At 40.3% G+C, this 27,416-nt stretch overlaps 1 protein-coding gene across 6 annotated transcripts in view; it reads right to left on the reverse strand.

Moving 5' to 3' along the window:
* Nucleotides 1–1,338: 1,338 nt before the first annotated feature.
* ATXN7 (ataxin 7) overlaps nucleotides 1,339–27,416 on the reverse strand; it is a 103,252-nt gene continuing 77,174 nt past the window's right edge. For all 6 annotated transcript variants that reach the window (XM_044451891.1, XM_044451894.1, XM_044451890.1 and 3 more), the window contains 8 exons: nucleotides 17,625–17,880; nucleotides 16,273–16,532; nucleotides 14,998–15,080; nucleotides 13,000–13,265; nucleotides 10,059–10,257; nucleotides 9,529–9,650; nucleotides 7,528–8,482; nucleotides 1,339–6,411 (listed from right to left, as the gene is read on the reverse strand). In XM_044451891.1, the coding sequence (XP_044307826.1) occupies nucleotides 6,394–6,411; nucleotides 7,528–8,482; nucleotides 9,529–9,650; nucleotides 10,059–10,257; nucleotides 13,000–13,265; nucleotides 14,998–15,080; nucleotides 16,273–16,532; nucleotides 17,625–17,880 (2,159 nt within the window). In that variant the 3' untranslated portion in view covers nucleotides 1,339–6,393. The remainder of the gene's footprint in view (nucleotides 6,412–7,527; nucleotides 8,483–9,528; nucleotides 9,651–10,058; nucleotides 10,258–12,999; nucleotides 13,266–14,997; nucleotides 15,081–16,272; nucleotides 16,533–17,624; nucleotides 17,881–27,416) is intronic.

Consider the following 27,416-nt stretch of genomic DNA (forward strand, 5'->3'; position numbering starts at 1 on the left):
GTTGTCTTTATATCACAGGGGTGAGAAAGTGTCTTCCTGAACCCAGCAAGAACAGAAAAAGGAATGGGTGGGTGGAAGTACTTTAGAAACGGTCTCTATGGTTCATGCCACAGAAACCTAGAGCTTTCTAGGAAATTGCTGGAAGGCTCCTATTAGGATGTTCTTGCAACAAGACTTCAAGATCCGTGGGATGTGTGAACTGGCTTCAACAGGAATGGATTAGAGGGAGAACATTTGAGAATTGAAGTTACTGGAATCAATGCTAGTTTTACCTGACCAAAGCCTCTGAAGCATTCCTGAGCAGGGTTTTGCGTGTATGCAGCTGTCATGCCCAATGGGTTTTCTCTCTCCAATATGTTAGGATAACTGTTTCTAATCTATTTGATCAGTGAGCATCCTGTCATTATAACCTTTGTGAAGAATGTTTCATGGAGCCCCATTATCACTTAAAGATATGGTCTCTCAAAAATAGCTAACATGCCTAGCTTGTTTGTAGAGGCAACCACACAGGAGAGAGCTTATCTTGATTAGGCAACCATTCATTAAAGCAGATGCAAAATTTAGAAAGTTCAGTCTCACAAGAAATGGGGGGAGGCACAGATTTTGGCAAATTGACATTAGTGGTCATTCAGTTTCTTCTAAATCAGTCATAAATAGGAATTGCTAGAAATAGCTAGGAACACCTTTCACTTAATGGCAGTTGCAAAGTGCTCTTACCAACTTCTGTCAATAGTGTTAAAAATAAGGAGCAGTGTAAGTGTATGACTGCACCTGGATGGGCTTTGTGGGCAGCCAGAAACACTGAAATGTTCATTACATCTGAATGGGTTCCAGCCTAGCACAGATAGGCTGCATTCTCCAGGCCTCAGGGAGGGAGAACTGACACATCGTGTGTCGCTTAATAGCCAAACCCGCTTATGCCTCAGAATCAAGTAGGAATGGTGCTAACATAAGGTCAAGGCAGAATGGAGATAGACAGTATCTTGGGTCTTGGCTTGTAGTATAGGTATGCCCTAATTAAATCACTATAGTATTTCTTTCTGTTCATAAAGCCTGTCGAATACACCCCAGAAGTGGTGGTAAGGAAGTGCTAAACCTTTTCCAGCTGCTAGAGCCGCAGGGCTCAGCTTGGTTTCTTTGCAAGCCAAAACTAGCATGGCCTTGCTATCCCCTTAGCTTTCCCCTTAGCTAATCCCAATTTTTGCTGGTCCTCCTTTTGAAGCAGAAAAGTATTGCGTACCTCATGGAAACATCTTACTCATTGAATTGCTTTTGTTTTAAGAAACATCTTGCTTTATTCAAGGAGCTAATTTTCTGGTCAGGAAGCAAAAGCACAACTTTTTTCTTATAAATAGTATAAATTATTTTATTTACAGAAACTTGTTACAAAACAAATAGACTATATATTTATTTTCTTCTTTTAAATATCCAAAGTAATTTTTTTCTATTTCATGACATTTGTTCAGGTACTATACAGCAGCCAACACAAAAGTTCAGCTTGGAGCAGATGCTCTTGAATATGTATACAAATTATCAAACTATTCACACATTTTACACAGGAGATTGCTTCCCCCCTCCCCCTCCCCCTCTGTGGAGCCAGGCTCAACTCCAAAAGCAAGAAGCTTCCATGGCCTACATTCTCATTGACATTATGTAGTGCTCATTAAAAATAATAATAATAATAATCACCTTTCATAAAAAGTAGGATATTTTGCACACAGCATTTAAAATAACTGGTTTTCTGCTGAAGCAGAACCATCTTTTCAAGTCCAACCCCTTCACCGTACAATTTCCCATTCCCAAAAAGACAGAACTAAAAGAATCCTTGGCAATAACAACTCTTGCCGGAAGACAACTTACCAGAAGATGAAGTGACACTACAAGCACAAGCATCTTTCCTGCCCAATCCTTATTGGCATGAAAAGGGAGTTGTGCCTTTGCAAAACTCCCACTCACATCAATGAGGTTTGTGTGCAGATGTTGTTGGTGGCTTGTGTCAGTAGTTTGTAAAATTGCTTTGAGAGGTAACTTACTTTTTCCCATAATACAAAATAATGTCATCATTCTGTATTTAACATTTAGAAGTTATTTGAATTTACTTGCTGAAAAGTATCTCCAGAACTCTTGGCATTATTTATGAACTGGGGACTTGCTTCACTCTGATCTTTTGCTTTGTTCCCCTGCATCCTCTCCCCCTCATTAATGGAAAGTCATATGTAGGTGGGAAAAGCAAGCTCCAATTTTTTTTTAAAACAGAACATTCAAGTCTTTAAAGGAGAAGCTGTCTAAAAAACAGTCCAAGCTTAAAATCTAAGTATATAAATCAGGCACTTTCAGTTTTTCCATTAGTTTTAAACCATATAAAGACACACACAAATGGGCGCACGTGTGGGCACACACGTGTGCACACATACACACAAATGCTAAAAAGAAAAAAAAAGCAGTGTGTCACAACTAAATGTAGTCTTCTGGGACTCAGGCAACTGTAAGCAATGCTATGTATACCAGAGGAGGCCAGCAACATGCAGCCAAATGCCACGCAGCCCCCCCCCACTCAGAAGGGTGGCCTCTGCGGGCACGGAGCAGCGGCATCAGGCCCTTCGTTTGTATCCAGCAACTCCCGAGACATTAAAAAGGGATGCAGCTCCCCCCCTCCCAAAACAGAGGCATCCCTTAAACGCTGCAAAGTAGGCAATGTTAACTATTGGCTTGGCAGTGAACCACTTCAAATTATAAAAAAGGGTATTTGCTTTTTTTCCTTTTTAATTAATAAATACTAGATGATTTTCAGTTGTACCAAAAACTGGATATAAGAAAAAAAGACCTGTGCAAAAATACATATTTAAATATGTACAATCAATTAACAAAATATGTCTTCTGAAATAGGGATACTTCAATATTTATAATAGAACAAGAAATTCCAAAATAAAGATACAAAAGTATGGGTTTCATTATTTTTGTATAATTCTTTGTTCATCATTGCAACATTTTAATTTTTTTTTTAGGTTAAGAAAACTGCAGGAGTCATAATGAGAAGCTGGAAAGACTATAAAAAAATTGTATCTCTTAAATTAATACCAAAATCTTTCTAAGAAATAACCCAGTCACAGCAAATCTTGCAAGATAAATTAAATTTGAAATTTCCTTAATTATTTACAATAAGAATGTTGTCGGACAATAAAAGCTTCAAAAACAATTACTCCATTCATTACTGCCCCCCAAAGGAATTGTTTGTACAATAGATGAGTCTACACTTTGAGGGCAGGCATAAATCTAAGATGTCCTCTGGTTCTACTGATGGCAAGTTTTGAAATCATAAGCCGCAACAGTCAGATACAGGACACAATTCCACTCTGGAATGGCGCTTACATAAGCCCCACTGAATGCACTGACCTGGGATTTGTGCAAAAGCGTGAAGGTTTTAGTGGGACGCTCCCATTCCTTTCAGCATGGCTTGTGATGCAGACATTCACAGTGGGAATTGGATCTGTAGCTGCAACCCATTTAAATTGAGCACAGTGGTAAAACGCTGAACATTTCACAGAGATCTGCACGTTTTTAAGGAGCCTGGGACTTGCTTTGATGCTTTTAGAGCAACATAATCTTTATAAAACAAAGAGACATTTTTGAATACTTAAAGCCACTAAGGTTTAACTTATGAAAAATTTGTCAGCCTTCGAAGGTAAATCTATCAAAACCAAATTGCACTTGTGATTGAAAATATCCAACACACAGGATGGAGCTTGTGTTGATTTTCTCTCTGCAGAGCAGATACATTACTTTGGTTGTCCCCTCCCGCTTCCCAGATAAGCCAATTAAGAGGTTTTTTTTTAACATTTTAGAGTATCCACTATAAACTGAAGGGTTGTTTAAAACTCCCCCTTCCCTCAACATGCACTCATGTTTAATATTTGCATAATCATCACTCTCCAAAGTATTCTCCTCCTGCTTAAAACCAACACATGATCTTTTGTGAATTCAAGGCTTTAGAGTTGTCTGCATAGTCTTGTTGCTTCACTGTGTTTTGATAATTCAGTAGCAAATTTCATGGTGATTTAAAGACCTAACAGGTAAAAACCAACAAACAACGCCCCCCAAGCAGCTGCTGCTTGTGGCGGCTTTAGAATCCCTGACGTGCAATGCACCACCTTAGTAGGGAGAGAGAGGCTGGGCTGTGTGAACTAGAAAGGCTCAGATTGTCTAATGGTGCCCCTTTAAGGCAAAAATCTACAGGCACATTCATTCCACTGAGAGCTTCTCCTGCACAGGCCCTGTGGATTCAGAAAGAGTTCTTCTTCAATGGGCCAGTCAGCATGAACCTAACACGCTGCTGTGGCTTATTTAAATTGTGGTGTGAAGCGGGTGCGGATTTCATAGTCGCTACCCAGCTGGGCTTTATGTCATCTGAACCTGGGTGACCAGCTTTCTTGGACAAGGAAACAACCCTGCAATAGCCCATGTGTTATAGGAGCATTGTTTCCCTTTCCAACGAGATAGGCTGCCCTGGTTTTGACAACATGACAAGCTGTGACCAGGCTGCAATTATGAAAACAACGCCCTGCATGTGCTGCAATTTAAATAAGCTGCAGTTTGTTTGGATCAGGCAAACCAGGCTAATGAGTGGTAACTTTTTAGCTATGCTGTCAAGTAGTAGGAATGAAAGTGAACTAGGTAATCTGATGAAGTCCCAAGCTGCAATGAATTCTACAGATGCCCCTGTGAGAAGCTGGGAAAATCTAGCATGCTGAAAACGAATCCATACATAGTTCTTGCCCTCTGCCAATGTAGTCTGTATGATTGGAACAGTGAGTTCTCATTGAAAAGGAAATGGCTGTCCGAATCCACACGCTCCACTAACATGGAGAGGAAGTGCATTTTTGTAGACTCACCAAGGAAAGCTCCCCATGGATAATGCGCTACAGTTTGGGTTTATACTGTCTCTTCACATAAATTCCAAGCTGTGTTTCAAGATTCACTACTGTTACAAACAACCAAGTCTAGTGATATTTAAGCCCTTCTCAGGATTTTGCTTTCCATTTTTTCCCCTCATGGAAGTAAAAGGACCACTGGGATTGGATGACATGTTTAAAATACTCCCCGTTTGCTCACTAAATGGCAACAGAAGGGATGCATTTAACACTGTACTCAGAATTTGAACTGGCACTGAATCCAGTCATCAGAAAAACTGAATATGGACTTTATAAAATGGGGTGATAATTTATTTGTAGGAAAAATTTGGTTGTATCAACCTACTAGAAAGTCTCTCCAGAAAAACAGTACTGAGAATTTGCGGTTCAGTTCTGTAAGGTTTGTGTGTGTGTGTGTTTCTAAAGATCAGATGTTACAACCAACTTAGCTTGGCATTTTCTGTTTTACCCACCCACCTCCCCCAAAAAACAAAGGCTTATGGCATACAGTATAGGTCAAGAAATATATTCTTTGGGAATTGATTTAGAGGTCATTCACCATTTTGAATATGGATGTTTTGCATCTGGGTTTTTCAGGGTGTCTATTTTTTTAAGTCAAAGAATTTTCTTCAAAATCAAGCAGGCATAGCCCTCCTCCAAACAATGCCACTGTGCAGCCTCCCTTGACTTCAAAGGACCTTGTACAGGAGTCCCACACAAGCTCCATTGCAATGAGCAAAGGATATTAAGCAGCTGTTCCTGGTGGATAATGCCTGTCAAATTGTTCTGTACCACATGATCTTCACTATTTAAAGAGGGTTCTTACTTTTTGCATGCTGGCCACAAACATTTGAATCTGCTTTTTTAAAACTCCTGACAGCTTCTTATCCCAAATTACTTGCAAAATGCTGGGCAAAATGTAGACTTCATTTCTAAATTGTGCTATCTTTGCATTCCAATCAAGGAACGTTGCTATAAAACACTAAAGCCATATTCCCTTCTTGAGGGCATCTTTTTATTGTGCCTGACACATTGTGCCCCCTTCTCGAGGGGTTTTCACTGGATAGTGCCAACATGGTGGTCAGTTATGCCTATGACACCATCAGAACAAAAGAAAAACAAGTCCACAGTAATGTTCTTTCCCAAACATTGCTCTGCCCAACCAATCTAGAACAAATAGTGGCAAAAGGAAGTACTCCTGTAAGTAATATCTCACAGGGATTTGTAGCAAGCTGTCCAGACCACTGGTAACACTGATAGGAACACTCCTGTGGCTGAACGGCAATCCAGTGTCCATTTCCAAGCGTCACTGCTACAGACATGGCTTGAGGGAAACTCCTTGATTGTGTGACAGTCCAGTAGATTTCCACACCTGAGGACTGTGGGAAGCTGGGAGAACTCAAGGCATCTTGGAGTCCAGAATTTCCAGATGGAGATCTTCGCTTGTAGTGAAAATAATCCAGTTCTATCATGGTGTTGTCAACTGTTAGGGACGAGCCTTTGGCTTTGACACAAATGGGGAAAGAAAAAAAAGAATAAACAAGCAAGAAGTAGGTCAAGTGGCAAAGCTATATTAAATTATACAATCTGAGATACCATAACATGCTTTGGCAAAATCTAACAGGTAGCAGCCAAACATTTTGTCTGTTTGAAAGACTGAACTTTTAATATTCCTCTTTAATCAATCTAGACTTGGTAATAATATTTTATAGAGTATAAGAATAGTTATGTTTTGTTGCAACATCAAGCAGAAAGAATCAACTTTCTTTCATGCCAAAGGAAGAGCAATGCCAAAGGAAGAGCATTATCAAGAGGGCTGACAATCAAGAATAGTTTCCAAACTTCAATAAGCTTACTGATGAACAGAATACATGGCTTTGTTCCGCTAGCCAATTCTACAGCCTGGGCCAGAAATTATTCTCCACCTACTTCACTGAGGTTTAGCACTGCCAAGCCCACAATCACTAGATGTTCACTTACTAGCAGGCTGACTGCTTTTGGTGGCTAGATTGCTATTCTATCCGGGAATTACTGAACTGTGAGGCTCAGGATGCCTGGTTGTTGTAACAAGTACAAGATCTTTCTTGGCTTGCGCAACAGCTTCCAAAAAATAATCACAGTGCTCAGTAATGTTCCTCCTCCTAGAAGGGGGCAAGAAGATTTGAATCTCACTAAAATCCGTACGGCACTAACACAATTTACACAGCAGAGTCTATTGCAACAGCACGCCTAGCCATTTCCAAAACATGTGTGATTCAGTCTTTTGGGCTAAATGCTGCGGGCAGTGAGAATGAAAAGTCCAAAAGCACACAAGAATCTTTGTATTTCTGTAGCTGACAAGAGGAAAGCCTTGCAGAATAAGTGGATTCCTGGTGTATCACACCATTTTTCACTAAAAAGCTGGAGAACATGGAATGAAAACATGCTTCTAAAATCTATGAGTTTATGAAATGCAACAGCTTTCTTTGAGAAAGAAAAGTTTATAAAAGTTTACATAGACCAAAACTTGAAATACGTAACCAAATTTTTGGGCATGGCAACATCGTATATACAATATAAAAATACACACTGTGTTCAGAACGAATCTTTGTCACTATATGGCCCAAGTAAGACTTCATACCTGATGAAGGATTGAATTGTTCATCAGCCCTTGCGTCCCAGGGATTGCACCGGTATGTTTTGTGTGAATGTTGTTCACCGGCGGCAATTTGGCAACCTTGTTTGCTTTGCTGCTGCTGCTGTTTATGCTGCTTGAACCAGGCGAGGACTTTCTTTTCTTTCCTATGAATTTATCTAGGGAAGGATGCGAATGTGAAAACCCGCTGTGTGAGTTTACTGTCAGTTCGCTCGACTGGTGAATAAACGGCCCCAACGAGAGAGTGGAATCGCCGCTGTTCACCATCACACTCATTCTTTTTATCGATTCTGCAGGGCTCCCAGCTGGAGGGCCCCTCCCTGATTGGTCATGTTTGAGGCTAACTGAGTTAGCTTTACTAGTCACACAATTGAGGCCAACACTGTGGGATGAAGACGTCATAGGCGAGTGATACGAAGCCCCAGAGTTCCCACAGTTAACCACACAGTTTTTCCTAAAGGACTCTGTGGAATGAGAAGAAGGTGCTGGCAGCGCAGAACTGTTTTTACGCTTCTTTCCTGAGCTGCCGCTACTGCTGTTGCTACTGGTACTGTTACAGTTGGTGCTGCTAGCAGAAGATTCCTTAGGCTTAAAAGACTTGCTGGATTTTAATTTTTGAGGTTTGCCAGACAGAGGTGAAGGTACTGAGGAAAGCACTGGAGGTGTTGAAGGGGATGTCGACACTTGTCTTGATTGCATACTGCAGGCAGGTTCCGCTGCACCAAAACTAGCAGGGTTGGCATTTAGCGTAGTCCCATGGGATGGTACCGATTTACTGCTCAGAGACAGACAGGAAGGAGACACGAGCACTGGTGAGGACATAGCCGTGGTGGGTAAAAGAAAACTTGTCGTGCTGGTGCCATACTGTGACACAGGTGTGGAGTTTGTCCGGTGTGGAGCACGTACGGATGCAGTGTTGCTTGTCGCTGGAGGAATTTTCCTAGAAGGCAGAAAAAGCAGGTAGCATGCTTTGCAGATAATTCTATTTTGCCCACTTTAAAAAACAAGTTAGACTTCTTAATCAAAAGAGACTGGTATGATATGCCTTCACAATCAATACGTCCATTTTGTATGCAGCACTATGTGAATGGGTACCATGAACAGATAGGGCCACTTGAGGAACCCACCTAGTTTAACTAAGGTTGGTTCGCTGCAGAGAGCCAGCTTCCTTGCTCAATAACCTAGATACTGAATTTTGAGGAACACAAGGAATATTCCCTCATGTTATCAAGCATATTTGCTTAAGTCTTGTGCACATGGCACGTCACCCGGATTTAGAAGTGAGATGGGAAACCATCAGCCTGTAGGCCTACTCCAGTCCACAGAGATTCCTCATCTAGCCTGTGGAGATCACCTTGGATTACATGGATGAGCAATGCTGTTATGTCAGAGGTGTGGGGGGTGGAGTGACCTATCCAGTGATGGGAGGAGCTGCTCCTTCCAGCTCTGGCCAAACCTATTCTCAAATGCCACATGTCATTCCCATAGGGAAGATGCACTTTCTGAACCTCCCCTTTCTAGGAAAGACGCGGCACAAGTAAAGTGGAGTTGACTGTGGTACCAGCTGGAATGCTCCAGTAGTCACTTCTCAGTAGAGGTGGCTTTCCCCATGGTCACTGTTCTTCCATCGGGAGAAATGTGGCACAGCTGAGGCAGCCCTAGCTGAGGTGGCAGGTGCAGGCATTGCTCAGCCAGGAATGTTTTGCTGCACATGGGCTTCCTCCCGCTGCAAAGCCAGTCCCCAGCCATAGTGCTGGGTGGAGCTCAGCTGGTACTTCAGATTGGATTAGCACATGCAACCATCATAAAAGCGGTCATGTCCAGAAAGTCACGGATTACTTCCATTAACTTAGAAATTGTTAATACTGCTTGGGAACCTTCCTTAATTGACAGCCAACAATAATAGGTACTTTGCTCCTTCATCTTTTCTGAAAATGAAAACACTTAATAATGAAATATATTACAGTCTGTTCAGTTTCTACTCACTTCCACATCTGCGAGTTAAGATGCTTGTCCACCATGACATTAAGTGCACATCGGATATGGTTCCATCGTTTATCAAACACGTAGTAACCTCTTCCAATTTGTCGACTACCAAATGTGCAAAACTAGGGGGAGGGGGAATATTCATTTTAGTTATTTTCCTAACTGAAATTTGTATGTTACCAAATATATACTAATCCAAGATGGACATAACAGTTCCAATAAAAGAACACAGTGAAAAAGGGTCATAATTGTTTATTCTGGTGAGTAAGTTTCATATGTCTCTATACCAGTTGAGCCAGTCTGGTTGCTGGAGAATTTTAGGGCTCATTTAAGCGTTTTGAAGTCTCCTTCATATTGCTGGATACTCAAAACAGCATATTCTGCCTCATAATAGTTTAAGGACTAGTGTAGCAACCATGACTAAACCCAAAGACCACAATATTTAGCAGTGTTAGAAACCTTCTGCTAATTCGCAGATTTGAAGCACAAAGCAGCCTCTCTCTCTTAAGGAAGAATAACCTGGAACTTACGGCAGCTGGTTGAGGATGATGATCTGAATAAAGACAATCCAGTTTTTCAACAGGCTCTTCTTTTTCGTCACATTCTCCCTCGTCACTGGATAACCGAGATGCTGGCTCAGTTGCAGGCAGAGGACCAAGTGGAGATTCATGGACTGATGGAGACTCGCTAGGGGCATTCCCACTGTGTTGGGCTGGACAGCCTGAAGGCCTTCGTAAGAAGGAACAATTGAATACATGCAGTTTAAGGACTGATTTAAAACTCTGCTTAATAATAGCATTGGATGCAGCTTTCCAATAGCAGTCTCTGAAATAAGCAGTAAGTATATCCCCACTGGGTTTGAGACAAGCAGTTTATCAAAGCAAATATTAGGGCAGAGCAGTGTGTGTAGTGTCGAAGGCATTAAATGTTGTGACAAAAAATCTCGTGGCAATAGTGTGAATGATTGAGAGCAAAATACCCAGCTAGACATCCCCATTCAGCTAAGCCATGTACACTTCCTTGATTTCCTTGGAAGAAGCATGTTCATATAAATTTCCTTTCCTTCACTAATATGCTTACTAACAAACACTGTGGCTCTATGTTTTTTTTACCACTTCCTTTTAACCAGAATTCATCACTTCTGGTGTTAAATAGATGATACATTTCCAACCTTCCCTAGCAAGAGTACTCAACTGAACTGTTAAAAAAAACCTCTGAACTAAAGAAAAACAAAGAACATTTAGTTCATCTGCAATAGGCAAAGTAAGAAACCAGGAAGGAGAACCAATATAGCCAGGGGCAGGGATTAGGATGACCTGGATTAAATTCCCACTGGATCAGTATCTCTCTCAGTCTAACCTACACCACAAGGCTACCACGTATATAAAATGGGGGGAAAGGGACAATTATGAACACTGCCCCAAGTTTCTCAGAGGAAGCCTAGGATAAAAATAATAAAATTAATAAGATGAGAAAAGGACAACTATGGAGGCATGTACCTTACAATTAGATAAAACAAAACCCTCAAATATTGTGAGTTCCAACTTTCCTTTGTTATATAATTGAAACAGAACATTTAAAATATATCAGTAATTAGTCTAATAATTACAGGGAATTCACACAAATTCCCTGTAAAATTTAGGCAACATTCTAAATTCATGTTAAAATATATTTTAAATGGTATCAAAAATGTTAGCAGCACTCCATGAGGTTAGAAAGTTCACTTTTTGAATATATACATTTTTAATAAAAGATTTAACCACAAAGAACATACCTGCACATATACATAATTTCTTTTTTTAAAATAGTTAACTAAAAAAGGGCAATGCTTCTCAACTACTAAAAAGAAACTTGATAAACTAGACCACAATAGGACCAATAAATCATTGACAGTTGTTTTACATGGTCCTGTTTGTGACCAAATGGTTCCTGGATAAATTGTTCTTTGGCACTGTTCCGGTCACAGTTGCATGGGCTGTGGAATGTGGTACAAAATATATCTATGTAAATGTGCTGAGTCACACATTTATTTGATGGTTAACACCCAGAGAGGTTTCTTATATAGAAAATACACCTGAAAACAACCTAATTGGGCAATACTCAGCCTTTGATAACAAGGTAGAGATGCGTGAAGAATCCATTCTGGGGATGGGATTCTGTCAGATTCCCCTGGCTTGGCTCCCTGAACTCTGCCCCGCTTTCTTGTGACTCTGACACAGCACTGAGCGTTCATGCAGGTGCCTGCCAGGAATTGAGCCCGTGAGAATGCTGTACAAGCTGCGTCCCTCTTCTGTGCACATGACCTGTGAGCCTTGTTTGTGCTGCATGTGCTGTGAAGGAGGGTTGCTGGATTGTGCGAGAGGAGATCTGATAGCTTTTGCAGCCTTCCTTTCAGCTCAGCTCACTTTCTAAGCCAGGGCTGAGCAGAAGAAAGAATGCTGATAAATTAAAGAGGGCCAGTTTGGCAGGGTTGTCACAACCCTACTAGAAGGCCTCCTCTTCTTTTGCACATTTACATAATAATCTTTCCTCAAACCTACACAGGCTGCATAGAATACTTACTGCTTTACAGAATATATTTATTTGTTTTAAAACATCCTAAGGCCATATGCAACAACACACTTTTCTCACATGTTCTAGAGTGGCACTTCTACTCCCCAATTCAGAACAAGCTGCACAGAGTGGTCCCCACGCCCTTCACAGTTACTTCACGTTTACATTACTCAGTATGTGCTGCATACAAGGCTTCGAGCTTCCCAATTGTAAAACAGGTCCCAATGTCTTGAAAGCACCTTCGTGAATTCGTTATCTGGTCAATCTACCTCAGGCTTATATTAGTGATGGAGAACAGGAACTTTGAAGATTTATGTGGGAGCACATGCATATTATTAGTTACACTTTCAAGACCACCATATCTCTGATTATTACTGTGTAGCTATTTACGGGTTTTTTTTGTGTGTTTGTTTTGCTTTTCCCCTTTTTTTGTATATGTGTTTGTGGTTCCACTCTTGTGTTGTATTCTCAGCTGATTCTTTGCTGATGTTTAGTTTTGTTGAAAGACTATAAAAATCAAATAAAAATTATGAATATTAAAAAACTGGTTATTCTGCTGAATTTAATAAGCAGAGCTATTTTTAGGTCCACCAAAGGCTTGTGGGACAGTAACAAACTGACCAAGTTATGCTATCATCAGCGTGGGAGAGAGTGAAATCATTGTGCCAAAAACGGTACGGTACTTTGCTGAATGTAAACTTTAATTCAAATATCGGTCTGCAGCATGGTCCAGGGCAGATGTGATGATGAAAATAATTCATGATCTTCACCTTAAATGGGAGAGAAGGTGTGGCTTGACTGAAACAAATGGAGCAGGTAGACCGGACAGTCAAGTATGTGCCTGGCATGATGAAAAATGTCACTAGTTTTTCAAGTTTGCTCATCATAACATCCAACTTATGTTCAGATTCTACTTACCTTGGAAGACTGGGGGTGTGAGGTTTGGGTTTATTAGGTACTAAAGGCTTTGATTCTGTAGGAATAACTCCATGAGAATTTTGGTGCAGCTCCTGGGAAGTTCTTGAAGGTGAGGGATGTGGTTCCCTGAGAGGGGGCATCTGCTGATGATGATCCAAATGGCGGAGTAATTCTTTTTCCCTGGTTTTGCTTTTGTGCTCAGCTAGTAATAAATCAAATCGCTTCCTCCGACCCTGTACAGCTCTCCGTTGAGTTAGGGAATGTGTCTGCAAAATAAAAGACCAGAGATTACTCTAGGTTGAAGAAGAATTGTGGAAATTAATCATGGAATACATATGAAACAAACCCGTATAAAAATTATAATTATCTTAAGCAATTTACTAATGAAGAGCTTTATCAAGGTCCAGGTATATCCTTTTTGGCTTTAAGAAAACAAAACACATACATTAAAATCATTTATCCAGTGTTGTGGATGAGAAACAGAAGAGCAGTAAAAAGACAGAAAGCAATCTCTTCGTGGTGCTAGGAAATCTATATTTCCCAGTGAGGGAAGGCCTTGAAATCCAGGCATGTAGCTTTACAGGGTACTGACAGTTTATGAAGTTGTTTAGGTCACCCTGAGATTTGAAATTAGTGCTAAAGGGGGTAGCATTGGGAAAACAGATGGTGGTACAAAGATTTGGCCAGGATGAATCTCTGTTTAATCCTCAGTGGACAGGTTTGGAATGAAGAAAAAATATGAGGGACACAGAGAGGGGGGCAAAAAGTAAAAAGCTTGTAGGAGGGAAGGGATAAATTCCAAAACATGTCCACAAGCTGCACAGGCTACGCTTGCATCTGACACAAGAAAGGTATCAAAAGTGGGCAATAAATTCAAATTCTCACAATGGAGCTTCTGTTTTCATAAATCAAAGTCAGTAGATATGGTCATAACAATAAGTAGTACAAGAGTGGTTAAGCATTAACATTTGATCATGTACCCAAAATCCTGCAATGCTTATATTTCTAAATGCAGAACTTGATCAATTTAAATATTGTAATGGTGCTATTTGTTAAACATTGTTAATACCTTCTTAGACAATGTGATGTCATGTGCTAAATTACATTAAGTGGGGCTGGGGCTCCCTCTGCTGAGAACACAGCAATTATTTGCAAGCAATGTAAGGGAGCGGAGTGCAGACATTACTGCTATAAATACCCTATGTTTCACTGGTGTATGTATGCCTGAAGTACTCAGTTCAATTCCAGCCACAGGTGGAAAGCTGCACTTATCTTTGGTAGTAAGGAAAGCAAAAAGAGATGCAGCATTAATCTGGCAAAGGGGTTGAGGCAACAGTGAGAATACATTTGCCACACTTTTAAAATGAAATTCCTTAAAAGTTATCATTTTGTTTGTTTTATAATATAAAACTCAGCATCTAATCTTTTCATCAGAATTTTCTATAGATTTACTTTGCTTCCTCATATTAAAAAGCCCTATGTAAACAGAAAAAAATTGGATGACCCCAATCTTTAAAAAATCTCCAGAGCCAGTGCAGTGCTTAGAGTGCTGGATTGGGTACCCAAGAGCTCTGGGTTCTGGTCTCCACTAGGCCATGAAGCTCACCGGGTGCCTTTGGGCCAGCCACTCATTCTCAGCTTAACCTATCTCACAGGGTGGTCATTGCAGGGATAAAATGGATTGTAAGGATAAAATGGAACCCACGCTGCATTGGGTTCCTCACTAGAGGAAAAACGAGAGGTTTTAAATGCAATGTCAGAATATTAATAATAAAAATGGGGCAAAAAGTGGTTGGGGGGAGAATTTGTTTGAATTGGCCTGGACGTCAGCCATTCTGATATGCACACTTGAGTGAAATGTAATGCAATAGCAAGTCTCCTGCTACTACAATGTGGATCTGATCTTGTTATTGGCTTCTAGTAGTTTGCTATGTTGCTTCTGGGGACTCTGAGCGAGCTGATATTCAAAAAAGTTAGTACATTAGGAAGAGATCCTACCTTGCACGTCAAAGACCGAGTACAGGGTTTCTTGGTTTCTATGTCAATGACGCCACAGTAGATATCAGGATCAAATTCTCTCTCTGCTCAATGACAGGGGAAAAAACTGTTATGTGGTTTGTTCAGAAGCCTACTCTGTTCACTTGAGTGCATAAATAAACCCAATTTCACATTTCAGATATGGAACATCATATGGCCTGTAGATTTTTCTTAGGCCTAGGCCCTTATCCTGTACTATAATCCGTGGGACAGAACTTGCAGAAAGAGTCTCAAGCAGCATTCATGAAAACAGGTATGGGCCCTTTGTAGCACTCTAGGTGTTTTTGGCTACAGCAGCCTTCATCAGACACCAAGGGGTATTCTGGCCAGGCCAAAACAGGCCCTAAGTTGCCCACCTCTGCTTCAGAAGAAGGTTTGTACGGAGGGGGCAATCTGTAGTTTTCCACATGTTCTGGCCTATGATATGAGGTATCATATCCTGATATCAATCCAGCCTCCTCCACTCATGACCTGAATCACCACAGCTATCAATCAGCCATCTAGGTTCCCTCCCCTGCCCTCCTCTGTAATCTCCTGTGTTCAGAAGCATGCAGGCATCTCCAAGGAATCACATCCTATGCTTCAGTTCAGTGAGAAGGGATGTCTCTGTGTACGCATATGCATATGTATGAAATTAGTAAAGGCATTCTTCAGTTAACATAAACCTATTCTGGTTTCACAAGTATTGAAGATTAAGAAATCTTAGCAGAGTTCTTGAAAATACAGTGCTTTTTTACTTTTAACTATACATGCTTTCACTCAGCAAATCTTATGACTGTTTACACTAATAGTCAGATGCATGTAAAGTAAACACAAGCAGATGATGCACTTTCCTACAGTTATGACAATGCAGCTCACATGGTCTAAAAATCAACCCTCTTTTCAGATATTAGCTCACTGTCCATCAAAGCTTCCATGTTAAATACTGCATAATAACAAAGAACTGTGCATGGTCCTTTCAATCCTTGCTGGATATCTTTATACTTGCTGTTTCTTGCATAAGAAAAAAATTCATAATAATGAATTCAAGAAATAAAAATAGATTCAAATCAAATAATACTTTTGTAATATTTAATCTTTACTACAGCATTCATTGTATTTATGGTCCTCCTCATACATTACCTCAGCAATTGCAAACATGCAATTTTAAAGCTTTCTTTTTAAAATATATTATAAACATGTCATTTACTTTTTAATTATTGGTATTCTATATAAACACACATTTTAAAAAATTACCTGACAATCTTTTGTGTAAAAATTTCCTATTATTTGTACTCTCTTCTTGCTTTTTGTCCAAATATGGAGGCACAGAGAGAAGACCTTTACCATTCAGTATCTGTCCAGGGGAAGGCAAGGGTGGCTTTGGTATTGAGGGATTAAGGCCAATCTTTATTGAGGAGCTCACAGTAGTAGAACAGGTTGGACCAACAGCAGGTTTCAATAATGTACCATCTATCTTTGGATGTATTTTTTCCACTTTGACAGATGGCGTCATGCTGCAAGAAAGAAATACATATACATAATAATCACAGAATAACCACTCTCATCTAGATTTTATTTTATATTGAACCAATATTTAATCCAAAATGACTAGTCTATTCTATTAAGGAAAATCATGTACAATTTGTTGTATCTAGATATCCTGGTTGTGTGGGGTAATGGGGCATTTTACTCATTTTACATTACGGCTAACACCGCACACAGGGTGCAATTACTTCCAAATTTGCTGAGATCTTCAATTCAAAATGGGAACCTAAATAACAAGATTTTGGCTTGCTCATCTCCCTTTTATAAAATGCATGCACTGTGTCTAATATGTGTGTTTCCCTTTCTGAGTTATGCAACAAGGCATATTTAGCCATTTGCTTTCATGCAACCTCCTAAAAGATATTTGGCATAAATACCACCACTCCCTATGATTTTTACTATATACCATATAAGTTTTTGTGGAGTGTTCTTCTAGTCAATAATTTTCAGCTTTTTGGTACAACCTCTTAAAATCCCCATTTTCAGCCTATGACAAACTCAAATCTTTTTTCCACCCAAACACATTCCTTTTCTCTCTGGGCAGATTTTCTCCTTCATCTTATCGTTCTTTCCCTTTTCAAAAAGTGTTAAAAAAACTCTATGGTGGCAATGTTGCTGGTGTGGCCTTTCTTACAATGGGTTGTGCTCAACAGCTTAGAGACCCCTGTCCTATCAAGGGAAGGATCCTGAAGGCTCACACATGCTCTCCCCACTCCTCCTCTTATGCGCCCTTATTCCTTTCAGCATTAACTATGGTTTAGTGCCTGCACTAAATTTAATTCTAGACATTATTACTTTTAACGATGATCTGCCAGTCCACTTTCACCATCTGGTTTAATCTACTGTGCCTGTATCCACCACTATATTAATGGAATTGATGAGAAAAGGAAAGGTGCAGGGCAGCAGGAGAAAGAGTTGCACTACATTTGCACTGGATCCTGGTGAATTGCTGGGAAGTAGTCCTAGACCAAAATGAAATGAAACTTTCCCAAATGGACATATTTTTAAAGAGACACCAGTGCTAAACCTTAGTTTTTCCCCCAAAGAGGAAGCATACTCACATTTTATCATGGGGACCTTTGCTATGTACCAGATGCATTGGCCTGTTGTTTCCACTGATTGGCAGCTTGTCTTTGGGTGATTTCAACAACTTGGAACTGGAAGAGGAGGATGCACTAGTTCCCCCACCACTGGATGAGCGGCTGCTCGCACCTCCACTGCTACCTTTGTTTTTTGAAGACAGAGATGAAAAGAGGGAGAATACTGAAGAAGAAGGGGGAGTTAAAGGTGGCTTGCTGGAGGAGCTGTGTCTTCTTTCTGGAAAAAGAAAACAGGTGTCCATTAGTGATCACTGAGAAAACAGAAGTATTTTTATCAAGCAAGATAAAACTGCATCATCATCTTCCTTACACACAGGAAAAAAAACTTACTCCCCAAAACTTTGATATCTTGATCAATTTTTGCTACATTTTTGTGTCTCAGTGTGTCTACTGTTTTTATGTGTTGTTGTCATGTTACTGTTTATTTTATTTGTTGGCATTATTTTAATTATGTACAGTGCTGTATTTCATAAAGCACCTTTGCCCATACTTATGCAGAAGCTCTGAATATCAGAACTGCAGATAATGTAATTACACAGAGAGGGTTTCCTCTGTGGTGGCACTGGTGAATGTCCTCCTTCAGGAGGTATGCTTGGCACCTAATTTACCTAATCTGTGGGGCACCAGGTTAAAGCCTCTCTTTTTACACATGCATTTATTTATATAACCTCTCAGTCCATCTTTGCAATTGAAGCTGTAATTATTTTACTGGTGTTTTCTATTGTGCCAGTCACATGTTGATTTTATTGTACTCTGCTAGGCTTTTCAAACATTTACTTGTTAGGCTGTACACTGTCCTAGACTCTTATACGGTGGAGTGGAATCATTATTTTTAAAATAAATCAATGCATACATAAACAAACAGCAGTATGCATTAAAACAGCAACACTGGTTTGTGAGTTGCCTACAACCGTGATCATACAAATCACTCACAGCTTCCATCCCTTTGCTGTAGCTTGTCTTTTATGTCTCATAAATCGTCTCACCCTTTCCCAGGCTATCGCTTGATAATTGAAACTAGAAAGTAGAGTGGTGTGACACAAAAAGAATGCATTTGCTAAGCCTTCAATTCAGCCAAAAACTCACGCACAAAGTGTTCCTATGGTTCATAGGCCTTTACTTCAAATTCCCAGCTCCAAGCTTAGAAACGTGCTCCAATGACAGAGTTCACAGAATCACAGAATACTAGAGTTGGAAGGGGCAAGGAGGCCCTTGGGTTCAACCCCCTGCTACTGTAGGACACTAACTGGGGATATGGACTCAGATTATCCGTCATCCAAGTGGGTATGCAAAGAAACATGCTGGCTACTTCTCCAGGTCATAAGAGACACCTGAGAGAATGAAAAAGGATGACATGCCATGGGCTGGGGAAGGGAGGAGACTGGGTCAGCCAAGATACGACATAGGCCGGTGGGCTCCCGCCTCCTTCCCTCCTCTGCTAAAGCAGTGAAGCTAGACAGCTGAAAATGGCTGTCAAGCTGATTTGCTGGTTGGTGATCACCTCTGCATTCCTTCTATCTTTCATGGGCTGCCTGCAATTTTCCAAGGCCAGAGGTTTCCAGGCACCCCCACTGGAATGCATGCTAGGCAGCACCCTACTCCTACACAGTTGACTCAATAATGTGGGTCTAATATTGACCTACTATGTGATAATGACTACTGAAAAAACATGCAAAGCACTCTGATTACAACTAGAATTATTAATTGAAGTGTTTATGTTTGTATCCTTCAATTAAAAGGGGGAAATCACAACATCAATAAAATATATTAAGAATGGAACACTATAAAACAAAATAATAGTTAAAAAGGCAGTATGAACAGCATTTTTAGTAAAAAGAAAGCCAGCCATCAGTGACTAAAAAACTGGAAGAGCTCAACAAATCCACAAGCAGGGTGCCACAGCCAAGACCTCTCCCTTCACACCAGTTGGCAGGGATACCAGGAAGGGCCTCTGACACCAGCTTCAGTGTCCAAGTATGCTGCGTTAGAGAAAATGTTCCCTCAGGTACTGCAGTCACAAGCCATGAAGGGATTTAAAGACAAGCCCCAGAACTATGAATTATACTTGGAAATGGACCACAAGTTAGGACCTCATTAAGCAGAGAGATGTCTTTAAGACAGTCAGTCCCGGTTATTAGCCTAGTAGGTACATGTTGAGTTAGCCAACGTTACTGGGCTGTCTTAAAACAAGCATGGAGCTTGCTGGACAACTGAACGTGGTTCTCAGTAGTCTCTAATTTCACAAAAGCCTTGGTTGGCTTTTCATTACCCTGCTTCCAACCCTGGTTTCGGGGACAGGATGGGGATAATCCCTGCAGTTATGATGCACTTAAAGGTATTTGGAGCATTTTAGTAATTTATAACATTTTTATCTCACACTTAAGCCAAAAAGGCTCCCATCCCAGATGCGAAAATATAACAGTATCTCAGAAGCACAGAGCAGCAAGAGGGTGATTCCTGTCCTTAAGCTGAAAATGAAGGATGGGGCTTGTTTTCACACTGATGCTCAGTGCATTTGCAGGAATGAACCCTTCCTTATTTCCCAAGCTCCAATCTTGGGGTGAGAGAGGAAAGTGAAAAGTATCTGTAACCTGAGAATTGGACCTACAGCACAAGGCCAAGGTCAAGGCTACAGCAAGCCAAAAATTTGCTGGCTACAGCATGCTGCAGACACGCATGTGCACATCTGTCTATCTATCTAGATTGATCCACTACACCCTGACTGGCAGCTGAATATTCAAGCTTAATCCTGTAAGAAAATCATATTTTTGAAGGCAATATGAGAATGTTTTAGGATAATTCACAGGTACAAATAATTAATATTTCAGCCATTAAATGGTAAAGATGAATTTGAATTAGTGCCAGGACTGGTCAGAGCAGGAGTATAGGTTCTAGATGGTTTCAAACCACTGGAATTAATCATATTCCTCAGTTTCAAACCAGTGATCAAAACTAAACATTATATCTTTACTATATATTTTCATATAACCCCAGTCCTCTATAAGCTCCATTGGCTTCCCATCGAAGTCCAGGCTCAATTCAAGGTGCTGGTTATTACGGCTTGGGACCAGGATACCTTCTCTGCAGGGGCGCCCCGTCTATGGAATGTGCTCCCCAGAGAGGTCCGCCTGGTGCTGTCATTATATGTTTTTCGGCGCCAGGTTAAGACCTTTTTATTTAATCAATATTTTAATAAGTTTTCATATTGAATTTTATTACCATATTTTAATTTGCAGCCAGAGTGGGTTGCCAATTTATTTATATTATATTGTTTATGTACTTCGGAATTTTATTTGTGTAAGCCATCCTGAAGCTCTTGCAAAGGACAGCATACAAGTATCTTAAATAAATAAATTATAGTTATAACGTTTGCTTCTTTCTCTGCAAGTGCAAGATCTAGAAACCTTTATTTCAGTTTTTATCAGTTGTTACCTTAATAAAATGTGACATGATCTAGCAACATGACTTTAAATGCACAGCATTGTTGTGACACAGCACGATGCAGGAAAACTAAGCTTTGTAGCCGAACCAAGAGAATTAATTAAAATGTTTGGATAGTCTATGATTTGTCCTATGGGTGGTCCCTATATTGGGAATATACTTTGCAGCCACTGCATTCCTCATTACCTTGGGCATGGGTCCTCAAACTACGGCCCGGGGGCCGGATCCGACCTGCCGTGCCCATTTGGACCTGCCGTACGCTTGCCCACGCACGTGCCCGCCACTGCTCACCTTGCCCCATGCAGGGTTTGCTTGCTCGGAGAAAACAAGCCATTTGCTCGCTCGGAGAAAACGATTTCCAAGCAAGCAAGCAAGCAAGCAAGCAAGCAAGCAAGCCACTGCCTCGCCTCCTCTCGCAGCGCGTGCCCACCATGCCTCGCCTCACCTTGCCTCATTGGCCGCCCCGGCCCCCACCCCGGCGTGCACCCCTGTGCCAGCCCACGCGCCCTGCCCCTTTCTGGCCCACGCCCAGCACTGGCAGCTTCCCACTGGCCCCCTGGTAAAAAAGTTTGAGGACCCCTGACCTTGGGTATACTGTATGGACAGTAGGAAAATAAATATCTAAAACTTAGATCTAGAATATACTTAAGTTATGTATTTAGGTTCCATAATTATTATATAAGCAATAATAATCTTATCTCCTTTCTCCACAATATAACCTGGCCAGACCAGTTATGGAAGAATCCTCTAACAGGACAGTGATACGAAAAGTTCAACGGAGTTGTCAAAAAAGATTTAAAAGGACTTCGTTTTGTTTTCTATTGTGCAAGCTAAAAATATTCTGTTACAAAGCCATTTTGGAGGCTACATTTTGACAAACCGTGGTAAACCATGCTCACCATGGTAAGCCTCTGGCAATTGTGAAAGAGAAGCAGCCAGGCAGGGCTGGCCCAAGAAAGCCCCTGTCCTGCAGAGGTTCTTACTCCAGAACAGGAAAGGCTGAGCAGCTTTACGTGGATGCCAGCAAAAGCAGACCCACGGAAATGGCTCTAAGTAAGGTGAATAACTTAGTAGGCACACTTTCATTTTACAGCCTGAACATTCTGTTCCTCACAAAATCAAGACATTAGTAGGAAAATCTGCCTTCTAAAGAATGTAAGGACGGAGTTGTTACAATTTTAAAAAAGGTTTCTTTAAACTATACCCGTATATGCTATTTGTCTAGGTCGGCTGGTCTGTCTGTCTGCCTTCCCCAGATCTATTTTAGATAAAAAGAGGATAAGAGATAAAAACCCAAGGAAAAGTATGGGTTCATGAAGGCAAGTTTGAAGCTGGCACAGTATGTGAGTCTATAAAACATATTAATGGCTTAAATGGCATGGATGTTAGGATCAAATGCTTTAATTTGTAATTTCCCCTGTGTTTTGGCACATTACTAAATCTGCAAGCACTGCAACCTTTCTTTCTCTTAAAATTAACTAGTTGTTGTTTTTAAATCCTGCAATTGCAAATAAAGGGTATTTGATTCAGGATACAACTAGGGAAGCTATATTTTTACAATTACCTTGGTTTAACAGGCTTGGTTTAGTTCATTTTAACCCAGTTATATTGTTGTAACATATATAATCGCTACTGCTTAACTGTTCATTCAAAAGAGCATGCATAGAATAAAGTCCTCTTTTTTGACTTTTACCCACTACAGAGAAGATGGTGCTCTATTTAGGGAGCAATTCTATGGCCTCTAAACATTGTCTGAGGAGCCACAGGGCAGGGAAGATTTCCCCTGCCCTCACATGGTCAGAGACAGTGCTCTAGCCTTAGAAAGGGAAGCTGGAAAATGCCTCCCCACTCCATCTCATGGCCAGTGTGGAAAAAACTGTGCTGGCTAGCCCCCAAGGTCAGAAACTGAGTTCAGAGGAAAGGGAAAGGGGAATTTTAGCAAGCAAGAGGGGAGCAGATTCCTAGCATGTCCTAGTCATCCATGATGGCTGAGTGTTGTCGCGAGGGGGAGGGTATTTCATTATCTAAATGTGTATAGGATTGTGGATCTAGAAAGGAGGCTGCTACTAGTTTATCAGGAGTGTATGATCCAGAGCACTTTCAAGGAATCGCAGGAAAAAATGCTTTAGGCAGTATACTTGTATAAACTTAATTTAACCTGACTCTAAGACTCTGTTTGTTTTAACCCTCAATAAAATATGTAAATAGCAAGGGACTAAGACCTTCCATGAGGAATGACTCCTTCAATTATAACTATTTCTTTTTAAAGATCAAGACCCTGTATGGCTATTTTTAATGCCACAGATGAAGCAAGCTTGGGCTATAAGTAGCCCCAAGTAGCAGTCTAGTGGGTTTCCCAGTTTTAATAGTTTATCAACATTGGTTTTCTTGCATTAAAGTCTCCATCCTTGTATGAAGTTACAGGGCTTTCAAATTTCAGATACAGAACTACAAATCAGGAGTTTGGGTGAGGATTTCCATGCTTTCTATCTCAGAATTTTGCATTTTATAGATTACAACTGGACTCTTACATGTTGGCAAGAGGTCATTACACTTCCCAATACGACCGAATTTCTTCCTGAAAAGTAGCACTGTGCAAAGCATGAAATGGAGCATGTTAAGAAAAGCAAAATCAACTTTTAGAATGGTGGTTGCAAGAAGACTGGGGAAATGGCGGGAACTCCGCTCTTTATACTATGGGGGGGGGGAGTTCCCGCCAAAACCATTAAAGCTTTGAATCTTTCCGGGCTGCAGGCATTGTGCAGGCGCAGCACCCATAATATGCGATGCACAGAGGCCACGATAAAGAACCTAATAATGTGGAATTCTATCAGACTTTGGCCAATAGATTTAAATGTTTCAACTTGGTTTTAACAACCATAATATAAAACCCACTTCTAACATCTGCACTGGGAGCATCTTTCTGACTGACAGCACTTCTCCATGGCAACCACAACAAGCAGAGTTTAGTTCTTTTTAAAACCTGCTATGCAAGATCTTTTCAGTGGCAATCTGAGGAAATGAACTTGGAGCTTTGCATGTAGGCTACACACTCTGAAATTGGCCATCTGCTCATGTTCAATTGTACACACACCTGTGGACAGATTTTTAATTAATTCATAAATTAATTATTTTTTCAAAAGTTTAACTATTACTTCAGTGTCTACACTAGGAACTGCACCAATGACTACAAGTGAAGTACATCCATATTTAAGTCTGATACATTTTCTGTGTAGCCTGGACAGACATTCCTGGGTGTTGCTTAATTTCATTCTGATGCAGGAAAAAATCAGGGAAAAGGTTTGCACTCGGCACAAAGGAGCCAGACCAAAAAAAAAAATTGTAAGTCAAACTTATAATTGTTACATTAGTATGCAGCTTCTTCCACAGCTTTAAGGCAGTTTAACGCCCTCCAACCCAATTAATTAATTGGTACAGACCCTTCAAGGAAGCATATTGATATTTCAAAACTTCATATGTAAACTAAAAAAATTCCTAAATTTATGTTATAATCCTGCATTCTCACTGAAAATTTAAAATCCTCTGGGCAAAGTTACTGCAGAACCACTGGTTTATGTTCAAGTTTTCATTACTAATATAGGTAAAAATACTTATACACAATAACCCAAGGCAAGGAAAAGTATGGTCCTTTAAAAAGTCTATATTAAGTGTTCTGACAGTCTCAAATACATATCCAATAAAATCCAAATAAAGACTATTACAACAATTAGCATTCTAGTAATTTTCAAAGTGACTGCTTTGGAACATAAAATGGTTTGTACTTCTCTGCTTAAAAAAATGTTTCTCATATCCAAAACAGAATTGCATAGCCTATTTACAAAACTACATGCAATGCAACTGCATTTGCATTTTACAACCTAGTAAATCCTGTGCTTCTAAACAGGACAAAGTACCAAGTGCCAAGTGTCTTTTTATAACAATGGCTAGAATCCCAGAGTGGATTTGCTAAGTTGCTATTTGGAGGTCTTAAAAGTTCAGTGATGCTTTATGATGTAGGCAGAGCCAATATTAGTCATGACGAAACCCTTAAATGAAGCAAAGAAAAATTGCTGGATATTTTTACCTTCTAAACTACTCTACCCTTGGCATATTCTAAATCCCAATTCTTGTCACACATAAAAATAATGTATGATTTATTGGCAAGTTACCAGCATCTTTTCATTTACATTTTCTTAAAATGACAGGAGAGTTCTCTCTTTGAGACACAACAGCAGCTACCAGATGAGAAACTGATAGTACTAATATGCCCCCAGCAAGTCATTTTTATACATCTTTTAACTGACACAAATGAAACTGTTATATTTTACTGGACTAGCCTAAACAATGTCTATTATCTTGACAATGAGGTCTTCAATGACAATATTAGTCCAATATTAGGATAAGACAGATAAGATGGGGAAAAGGAAATCTAGACAAAATTGTAATACAAATGTTAAGAAAAATATATTTACCCTTAGAAAAAAGTTGTTGCAGGTCAAAAGGGTTTTAGTGGGTTAAACTGAAATGTTTATTTATTTATTTAAAGTTTTTATATGCCGTCCCCTTGCTACATAGCCTCGGGACGGCTCACAGAACTGCAGCTCAGTTTTTCTTAAGTTATTTGGGTAAAATGAAATGGAATACTTGTCTACTATTATATATAGAAAGCAACCCTTTGAGTATAGCCTTCTAATGGATTCCTGCATATAATATTCTATAGCACATTACTGTAGAAAAAACCTGAGTTAGCAGATGCTAACTGAAAATAATTTTTAATACATCAGAAGGCTGGAAAGGTGGGAGATCAAATAAATAGAAAAGTTTCCTTCATACAAATGGAAGTCTTGCACTAATGAGAACAAAAAAGAACAAACCTTTAAGAAGACAATAGAGGATGTAAAGAAGTAATCTGAGGAAAATATCACCAATATAATTAAACAGTTATTTAAATAAAGTAGAAACAGGAAATTGGTAAGGAAGGCTATGGAGTTGCTGGATAGCAAGAGCGAAAGTTACAGGCAGTCCCCAGGTTATGAATGAGAAAACGGAAATTCACCTTTAAGCCCAAATTGTATGTCAGTTGGATCATATATAGAAACATTGAAACAGAGAGAGTTAGAAGGGGTCTCCTGGGCCATCTAGTCTGACCCCTGGCTCCAGCCGGCTTCACTCATTACATGCTTACCATGTGCATGCCCAGCCTATCCTTAAACACCCTCACTGATGGAGCTTCAACCACCTCCTGTGGAAGCTCATTCCATGCCCTAGGGGTCCTAACCACCAGGAAGTACTTCTTGGCATCCATCTTGGTTCCCTGAGCTTTGCTCTATTAGAACGCATTCTGCCCTCCACCGCAGGGGAGAAAAAGGTCATGACTCATCTCTGCGTGACACCCCTTAACATACCTGTATGTTGCTAACAGGTCCCCCCTGAGTCTCCCCTTCTCAAGGCTGAAAAGACCCAGTTCCCTCAGTCTCTCCTCATATGGCTTACCCTGCAAACCAGCCACCATTCTTGTGGTCCTACACTGCACCGATTCCAACCTTGCTATATCCCCCTTGTAATGAGAGTCCCAGAAATGAACACAATACTCCAGCTGTGGGTACACCAGAGTCGTACAGAGTGGCAGTAATACCTCTCTCAATCTAGAGCTGGCCCTCCACATTCGCAGGGGTTGGGGATGCAAGGCACCTATAAAAGTGGAAAAAGTGTGAATATCACCCCCCACCCCCGGTACCTCCCCTTTGCAGCAAAGAAATGCTGCAAAGAGATTTCCCTCTTTGGATGGGCGGGGAAGGCATGCTTTAGTGGCTTCCCTTTTCCTCTATGTAATTTTAAAAAATTAATAGGCTTTATGGCAGTTTGTTCATAAGTATGGGTTCTTGGATGTTCATAACTCAGGGACTGCTCTACTGAAGAAGGATGATGAGACTGCAGAAAAAACGAAACTTTTTCATTTCTGTTTACTGCAGAAAATGCTGGGCAGATACCTGAGCCTGAACTGTATTTTCAGGAAGGGAAATATGATGTACTGAGGAATACAGTAGTGATAAAAAGTGACAAACTGAAAGCCAAGACACCAGTGGACCCAGATGTCTTTTGAGTACTCAAAAGAATTAAGGTGATATTAATAATCTTGCAACCAAAATATGTTACATTCCTAAAATGCTGACTCCTGTACCAGAGGACTAGTGTGTAGTCAGTATAATGTCAACTTTTAAAAATGATCCAGAAAAATACAAATACAAAGTTTCAGGAACATTCGTAGAAAGTGTTATTAAAAAATGGTCAAGCTTAAAGAAGGCCATGTGC

This window comes from Varanus komodoensis, unplaced genomic scaffold (genome assembly GCF_004798865.1).
Source record: "Varanus komodoensis strain SLA01 unplaced genomic scaffold, ASM479886v1 scaffold6_4, whole genome shotgun sequence".
NCBI lineage: Eukaryota > Metazoa > Chordata > Lepidosauria > Squamata > Varanidae > Varanus > Varanus komodoensis.